Consider the following 9,011-nt stretch of genomic DNA (forward strand, 5'->3'; position numbering starts at 1 on the left):
CTCCCTGAACCTCCCACTTCCTCACTGCTAGAGCCCTGGCCTCAGAGCTACGCTGAGTTCTCATGCTATCTGCTTCATTGCGTCTGTAAATTAAATCCGAACTCCCTTGCAGGTGTGTCTGAGAGGTGACGCTGATGTCCCGTGAAGGAACATCAGGTAAGAGAAGAAACAGGGAAACATCTTAGAAAAGTAGAACAAACGCAGGAGGAAGAGGAGGCAGAAAGGGGACAACCGAAACAGACAGTACCCAGCATGTCTGCGACATGGGGTCATCCAGATAGCTGCGGTATCAGGTTCGCTTTAGCCCTGGCTTGATTTCCCAGGTCCCTCCTGGCTTCTGTATTTCTTCTTTGTATTCTCAGACCATTCCAAACACTCTCTGGTTTTACTAGTTTCTACTGGGCCTGTCACTCACAATCTAAGAGTCCTAACTGATGCAGAAGTAGCCTCACACTAAGGAATCCTAAAACAGCCAGTTCAGATGTACTGAACAATAGTTTAGATGTTTTTGAAAAGTGACCGCATTAACAACAATCAAATACCCTAAGACTCTAATTTTGGTTAGAAAGCCTAAATTGAGATAATGAGCCAACTTTTGCATTTACTTTTCTACTACAAGTCCTCACAAAGAACTTTTTGAAAAAAAGAAAAGAAAGAAATGAATGGAGGGAGAAAAGGAGAGACAGAGGATAGAGGAATGGATGGAATACAACATATGGATCTTGTGTGTGTGTATATATATATGTATATATATATGTATTTGTATATGTACCCATTGGTTGAAGATTTTTGTGCACTAGATGCCAGCTTTCTGCCAAATACTACCTGGAAATAGGAGTATAATAGACGGGTGCTCCGGAGACAGTTCAGTGGGTAAAATGCTTGCTACTCGAGTACCAGGACCCAAGTTCAAATCCTCCTCACCCATGTTAAAAACTGAGCATCACATACCCGTAATTCCAACACAGGAAGACATAAGGACCCCTGGAGTTTGATGTCCAGCCAGTCTAGCTAATAGGTGAACAGCAGGTTTGGTGAGAAAGCCTGTCTCAAAACTCAAGTGGAAAGGGCAGGGCTCAAGAAAGGTGCTCGGTGGTTAAGAACCCTGGCTGCTCTTCTGGAGGAGCTGGTTCAGTTCCCAGCACCCACAACCTGGCAGCTCACAACTACCTGTAGCCCCAGTTCCAGGGGATCTGATGCCTTTGTCTGGCTTTCTCGGGCACCCGGCCTACAAGTGATGCACGCACACACACACGTGCAGGCAACGCACTCATCCACAGAAAATGAAAATAAATTAATCTTTATTCTTACAGAAGGCAAAGCAATAGAGGAAGACATCAGACATTGACTTCTGGTCTCCACATGGGACACACAATGACACATTCCAAAGGATACCATTAACTGGCAAATAATTAAGCAATGAAGATAACTAGAGACATACATAACTATATAAGCTCACACACATAGAGGACAGGATCTGGAATTAGTAAAAACAAAACCCCTAGACTATTTGTTTCCCATATTTCATATTATTTCAATTGACCCAGATTTTGTTATGGGTCAATTGAAATAATATGAAATATGGGAAACAAATAGTCTAAGGGAAAATTGCAAAACTAATACTGAGTAGTTACGGAGTAGCGACAACTTAGCGGTTCAGGGTACCATACTCTAAGAATGGCTTCCAGGACCTTGTGCTGTGTTTAGAGCAAGTGGCCAGAACTGGCCAATTCAAAGTGAACATCAGAGAGGTAGCCCCAGATTACAGCAAGGAGAACCTTCTGGGGCCCTTCAGAAAGACAGACAATGGGCTCTGAATAGCCTCCTCCTCCAAAGGAAGTGACTGAGGTCTTCCTCTGGCTCAGTGAGAGATCTCCAGGGTTTCCCAACATACTTCTTTAATTCTTCTCTTTTGTTTCCTATTCTGCTTTATTCTGAATTAGGCCGGAATGCAATTTTCTTGTTTAAAAACCAAAACCTGCGGGGTTTTTTTGTTATAAAACCAAAACAGTGCTACATTGACTAAATATGTTTCCTTACAAACACCCTCCCCAATATCCAGTTCTGGCCTTGCATGATTCATTTGTATCTGTTAGTTTTCCTATTCCTTGGGCAAGATAAAAATGAGGCAAGTTAACACAAGGAATATTCACTCTGGCTCATGGTTTCAAAGGCTACCATCCATCGTGGGTACCACCCATCATCATGGATACCATCCATCATGAAAACCATTCTTCTTGGGTACCATCCATCATGAGTACCACCCTTGGGTACCATCCTTTGTGGGTACCACTCATTGTGGTGAGGAAAGCATGGCAAGGAGGAGTTTATGGTGACAGGATCGTGCACTTGGATTCCTCACATCTCTGAAAATTAGAGACAGAAAACAGAGCAAGAAATGCTGCTCCCACAGCCTTGGGCATTGGAACACTTGGTCCCCAGTTGGTGGTGTTGTTTGGGGGAAGTTTAGGAGGTAAGGCCTGGCTGAAGGGAGTTTGTTTCTAGGGCAGGCTTTGAGAGTACGAAGCCTCGTTTACCTGCAGTTTGCTCTGTCTGCTTAGTGCTTACAGTGATGGAGGTGGGCTCCTGAGCATTCTACTCCAGCCGCCATGTCTGCTGCTTCCTGCAATGCCTCCCTTCCAAGATGGACTCTTACCCTCCAGAACCACAAGCTCACATAAACCATTCTTCTATAAATTGCCTTGACCATGGTGTTTTATCACAGCAACAGAAAGATAACAGGTATACTTGATTTGTCTTGTTTTCTCAGTTCCCAGCCCATGGAATGGTGCTCCCCACATTCACGGTAGATCCTCCCACCTCTGTGGCAATGCTTTTACAGATAAGTCCCAGTGTGTCTCCTACATAACTGGAAATCCAGTCAGGTTGACTTTGAAAGTCAACCATCACATCCTCTTTCTTAAAAACAACAGTTCAAAGGGACCTTTTCCTTTGTTGCATATGATAGGGATATGTCACACTGTCATCGAGCTAAGATGTATTAACTTTGCTTGTCACTTTTAAGGAAAAACAACTGCTCGTTTTGAAGGTGTCTGGCTCAGAGTTGTCATTTCAAATGCTTCCTGAGATTATAAAGGCAAAGTGAATGGAGAGGATGTTAAGTTGAATCCCACAGGGTACCCCATCTAAAGATTTTTATATTAGGATATAGGTGGGACTCAGTGCTGGATCCCACTGGATACCTCATCTAAAGATAGTTACATGAGGGTATAGGTGAGGCTCAGTAGTAGAGCACTTGCCTATAATGTATGAGTTCTGAGTTCAATTCCCACTACTAGAAAAAATGCTATATGATTCAAATTCATTGGATAGATTCACCTCCTGAGTAACTAACAGCCTCGCTTGCTATTAGTTTAAATTACATATGCCCCTAGATTGTAAGGCTTCTACAACTCAATTTTCTCTCAATCACTTGATCAGGATAAAAATGCTTATTGGAGAGCAAATTTTATCACCCTCCTTTTCCAGAAATCTCCACAGGACACTAATGGGTCCACTGTGACATATCCAGAGGACCCAGGGACTATTTGAAAAGATGCTCATCACTGCTGGCAGGTTGCTGTGCCGAGACTTGTCTCATGGCAAATGAAGCAGGCTCCTGTTATTTCCCCTGTATCACAGAACAAAGAGCCTAACTTCTCAGAAATAGAAGACCTGCAAAGCTATCATCACACAGATGGAAAAACTCAAGGGCCCTCCACCCTCGACAGTCTCCCGTTTAACTATGAAGCCCTGATTCTGTTCACAGCCTGAAAAGGGAAATCCAATTCTATTCGAGAAAACTGGCAGGTCATTTTTCTCCTTAGAGAAAATGGACCGCACAAATTATACACAAAAACCTAGTATCTCCACCACTGGTTGTTGAAAAACAATAGAGCTGGCATTAGCAGCCCTCTGCCCACAGAACACTCTCCAAGAAACTAACAACTGCAGGATTGGGGTGGAAGCAGAGTCCTGGTCCCCACTGAAGGCACATCAAAATTGTAATAAAAACCCGCTTTCTGAAATGAAACTAAGCAACTGCTACTTCACGCCCACATGCTGCTGGCGCTCATTCAAATGCTCTCAGCTGACTTTGTTTCAAATGAAAATGCTCAGCTTCCCGGGCAGTGGGAGGAGGCTGATTCATGCTGCTCCCCTGCGTCAGAAGTATGGGTACATATGCAAAACCGGAGGGGCTGGACAGGGCTGCTGAGTTCAAAGATTGTCACAATCAAAAGAGCTGGCACTTACCCACCATCTGTCATCTGTCCTCATCTCCCAGTGCTCATATTAGAACTCATAACGTGCAAGAGGACTTCATGTTTAGAGCTAGTTCTATACAGCATGGTAAAGGGGGACACAGGAAGAGGGAGCAGATTACAGGACTATGCCTTCTCTCTGGGTCACAAGGGACTCAACCTACCCTTCAAGGAGTCTGAAAATAATAAGCGCTCTTAAGGTGATTGGGTAGACCAGGGGCACACCACGCCACTTCCCATCATTTCGCCAACAGCTACCGAATTAGAAAACTGAGAAGATGACAAGAAGTAAGCCCACATTTGCCATATGGTTTTTCAGAAGAGGAAACAGTCCCTCCTCTGCACACACACACACACACACACACACACACACACACACACACACACTGTTCCAAAAGATCTGTAACTCACCAGCCAAGACAGCAGCACATTGCTGGGTTCTGTAGCTCAGTAACTCAGAAGTCACTTTGCTTGCCAGCATATTAAATGTCAAGTGACATTGCTCTGAAAAGACATTTCTCCTGGGAGCCTGGTCTTGAGTTAAGTATCTCCTAAACAAGCAAGGCCTAGATGTTAAAAAACTGCTTCTTTGTAGATGGGCTGTGACTTGTAAGGGGTACCACATACACCCAAGAGTACCTACAAAGCCTGTCACAGAGACCACATCTAGTTCTCTGTAAATAAATCCCCCAAGAACTTCACCCGCAGGAATTATAAATACCTCTTGAAGAAAGAAAACAACAACAAAAACCAGAAACACTTAGGAAACAGAAAGTAAAGAAAGTGTCATCAGTGATTTTTTTAAAGAAGAGGGCACCAGATTGAATTGTAGATGGCTGTGAGCCACTATGTGGTTGCTGGGAATTGAACTCAGGACCTCTGGAAGAGCAGTCAGTGCTCTTAACCTCTGAGCCATCTCTCCCACCATCTTTGCAGCCCCTGATATTTTAATGCAGTCATACTGTTCAAAGTTTAGAGGTTAAGGGAAAAAGGGAACAAGGTTTATCCCCAGAGAGGTGTAAGATGTTGAACTCCATTCCCAGAAGTCTGAAAACAGATTAAATACTGGCCTTTCCAGTTTTGAGGAATATTTTAACTCAGCTGTGAAAGAGAATAAATCCAGAATCCTGTCTAGGAAGTTGGTGAGATGAGATATATTTTTTTTAAAAAATAAGAACACAGCTATGGAGAGGATAACCCAAGGAAAATGTTTCCACAGGAGGCTGATAACTTACTATTTTTACAATAGTGATAAGCCTTACTTCTTACATAGTTTAACCAAAGACATTTCTTTATAACACCCATGAGAAACTCAAGACATAATAGTATTCATCTTTGTCATGTCAGTGTCTACAGAGATAACTAGGGTCACTGTGGGGAATGAAAGCCCTCCCATTGGAGAACACTTTGTACAGGCAAAACATCCCATCTGAGACGGGTTCTCAAGTCTCCACAGGAACACAGCGGCTCACACTCACAGAGGCGCTGCAGAGAGATCAGCATGGAAACAGGAGATTCTCAATGAACCTTGACCTGAGTGGTCATGGAGAGAATTGAGCCTTCACCTGCATGTTTGAAGCAGCAAACGGTAGAAGATTGGCAGGATGGGGAACAGGAAATGGCAAGGGAAGGCAAATAAGCTGGGATAGCTCATATCTGAGGAACCGCTAAGGCTGAAGACTCGGACAACTCAGAGAAAATAAAGGCTGTTACATTGCGTTCACAACGTGCCAGACGCTGTGCTAACATTTCCCTTTCATCTTCTTTCTACTTCAATTGTAATGATGTCAGCGCTCAGACCCTCGTCCTGTGAGCCACACTCACCCCCAGCTGGCCTCACACATCTCATAGTGTCAGTGTCATTTGCATGCAATGACCCCAATGAACCTGGGCCCTGCCCCCAGCTTCCACATGTCTGTCTATTTGACATTTCCAACTGACTACCTAAAGGAGCTTTAAAGTTGTCTCTGTAATCCACCAAAGGTAAACAGAAGCCCTGCTTCTCCATGTACCTTCCAGACACAGACAGTGTCCCACACACACACCTACACTGCCATTTTCAGACGGGGTCCCCTCCCCAGCCTCCGACAGGGGTAAAGGTGAACTCCCCGCACACCTCCAGTGACCCTCTGAGTCTATGCATTCCAAATCTTGACGCTGTAAAGTAGGCTCTAGTTAACAATAACTATAGAGACTAAACCTTGGGGCTCCTTCAACAGCAGGAACAACAGTTGTGGAGTATCAAAGACAGAAGGTTTGAGGACATCGCAGAAGGACAAAGGAGGCTAGACTCTTCAAAAACATCGCCTCAGCTCCCAATGTCCCCTTTGTTCTCTTCCTGGTCTTCCTTCTCAGGTCCAAGGCCTGAATCAAACTCCTTTGCTGAGCCCCCATCCACTTTGAATTCAGTTTGTGTTGGCAGCGTTTGACCCAGCAGCTAGTGCAAGCCCTTGGCAGGAGTTTTGAAGGAATCATGGGAACTGCATAGTCAGCATGAAAAGGAAGAGTAACTAGCTAAGTCTTTACACGGGAGGCACATTTCAGAGACAGAAAACAGAGCTATGTTTATCCCACAAGATGATAGGGTAGCCTATGAAGTAGCTCCAGTCTTGTGGGAAGACAAGCAAGTAGAGTAAGTGGGGGGGGGCGCACTGGAAGAATGGGGAAGGGAGCAGCTCAGCCAAAGGGAGAGTAGGGTGGTGAAGGGGTGGGGTGGGGACAGGTGTCATAAAGAAAAACCGACTCCAGGCAGCACAGAGGGCTTCTGGGGATGCCATTGCGGTCCGTCGGAAGCAGGAGTGACAGGTATAAGGATTTGGCAAGTTCCTAGTCTTTTCACTCTCAAGTACCACGTAAATGATGAGCTCCCAAAAGAAGGTGGGAAGCCCAGGCCTTAACAACCAGAGGTTAAAATCGACCTACTCAATGAAGTGTGAGGCAGGAAGTTAATGAGGCAAGGAAGAGCCTAGCCAGCTATGGAAGGCAAACTTAGGTTTGGTCCTGGAGGATCCAATTATTTTCCCACTAAGTGGTGCTGGGGGCTTGTCTTCTCTCCCTGTGCCAGTCCTGGGTAGGGACGGGACTGGGGGGGGAGAGGCGGGGGAATGATGCAGGAGGATGCATCTTTCAGTGACTACCCATCTGGCTTTGCCCAGGCCTGGGTGGGGAAACCACGGGGTCACCAAACCTCCTTTGCTTTCCCCTGGTGCTGTTCAGTGCCCCTCCCCTCACTGAAATGGTTATGGTTGCTAGGTGCTCTGTTCCTAGAAGGAGGCTTGCCACAGTGGGAGCTCACAAACAGTGGCTGAGTGTGGATGAACTCTGCTCATGTCCACTTCTGTCTACAGGGGCACTGAAAAGGCTAGAGAAAGTTCCAGAGAGCACAGTCAGAAGTGCAAGAGCCTGGAAGTCCCAGTGCCGAGGTCCACCGGCCTGAGCAGAAGGCTCCCCAGCGCCATCTGGGTGCCGGCTCAACACCACGGCCCGGGTCTGCAGAGTTTGCAACTGACCTTCCTGCGGGGAAGCCCGCGTAGGGTGCAACAGCTCGGCTCCGGTGTCGTGGTCCCACCACCCCGGGGCAGCGCTCGGCGCCCGCTACGCACGTAGGTCACCTGCCTCCTTCTGGCACTGCGTGGAGGGCCGGGCGGAGGTAGCAGGTGCGGCCGGGGAGGTCCCGGGGGATCGCGGCGTCCCGGGGATCCGGGGCCCTCACGGTGCAACTCCATGCAGAGCCGCAGGCCCAGTAGCAGCGCAGCACCGAGCAGCCATCCGGGCAGGGCTCTGCAGCCGCGCCCGGGAGGCCTGGCCGTGGCCATGGCGGGGACCCCAGCCTCAGGTTGCGTTCTGGGTCCCACCCTCTGCTCCAGGCCGCCTGCAGAGCAGCGTCCTCACGGGCTCCCGGCTGCCAACTGTGGCGACTCCCTAGTCGGCAGGGTGTCGGCCCGCCTTCCTCCCTGCGACAGAGGAGGCCCCGGCGGCGTAACCTTATCCTGCCCAGCAGGAAGAACGAGGGGCGGTGGGCTAGGCACACCCAGGCCCCCGCGGCCCGCTGGGTGTCACTAGGTATGACAGGTCTGCAAAGCCACATGCATATCCCTGGGGTCCTGGGCTCTGATTTCATTTACTGGTGTTACTATTAGACACGGAGGAGGAGGAAAGGTGAGCTGCCAGGTTTTGTACCAAAGAAAAAGTTCTGTCAAGCAGTTTTGTGCCGTTAAGCCTGATATAAAAATAAAGCGTACTTATGCTCCAGTTTACAACTTCTCTCCCTCTAGGAAGGAGGGGGAGAGAGAGAGAATAGCACTCCATGGAGAAGAATCAAATTAGAGTTATTCAGTTTCTAAATTCTGCCCGAAGCCAAGCCGTGCTTTCTCTTGGTGTTATGAAATGTGTGGGGGTGAAGAGTAGGGGAAAAGCCGGCTAAGACATCTGACAGCCGAGAGAGAGAACAGAAGTTACCATGGCATGATGGAAATCAAATTAATTTAGTTCCAAACACATACCTCCCCGCTGCCTTGCAGAAATTCAGAGGAACAAATTTATCTCTAGGCGAAATGCTCCCCAGCTGGTATTGTCATCATCACCTTGACCTTAATTAATAAAACCTCAGTGCTCACAGTTAGAAACCCGGATTTGATGTTCCACTTTCAATTGTTAGGATTCTGTCCCTTCACCTGTTTGGGGTGACTTTGATTTCTAGATTTACATTCGGGTTCTTCTGGGTCCTTTTTAAAACGATGGTCAGGTACA

General features: G+C 47.1%; 1 protein-coding gene across 4 annotated transcripts in view; it reads right to left on the reverse strand.

Annotated features, from left to right (window-relative positions):
• The window catches only part of Mettl24 (methyltransferase like 24), a 111,397-nt gene extending 103,072 nt beyond the window's left edge, over positions 1 to 8,325 (reverse strand). Inside the window, exon 1 of one of the 4 annotated variants that reach the window (XM_013115744.3) lies at positions 7,772 to 8,280. In XM_013115744.3, coding sequence (XP_012971198.1) covers positions 7,772 to 8,077 — 306 coding nt within the window. In that variant the 5' untranslated portion in view covers positions 8,078 to 8,280. Of the gene's footprint in view, positions 1 to 7,771 lie in introns of all 4 variants that reach the window. The other 3 variants (XM_005073245.4, XM_040728169.1, XM_040728167.1) reach the window with 3 other exon arrangements.
• Between the last annotated feature and the right edge of the window lie 686 nt (positions 8,326 to 9,011).

This window comes from Mesocricetus auratus, unplaced genomic scaffold (genome assembly GCF_017639785.1).
Source record: "Mesocricetus auratus isolate SY011 unplaced genomic scaffold, BCM_Maur_2.0 Super-Scaffold_100018, whole genome shotgun sequence".
Lineage (NCBI taxonomy): Eukaryota > Metazoa > Chordata > Mammalia > Rodentia > Cricetidae > Mesocricetus > Mesocricetus auratus.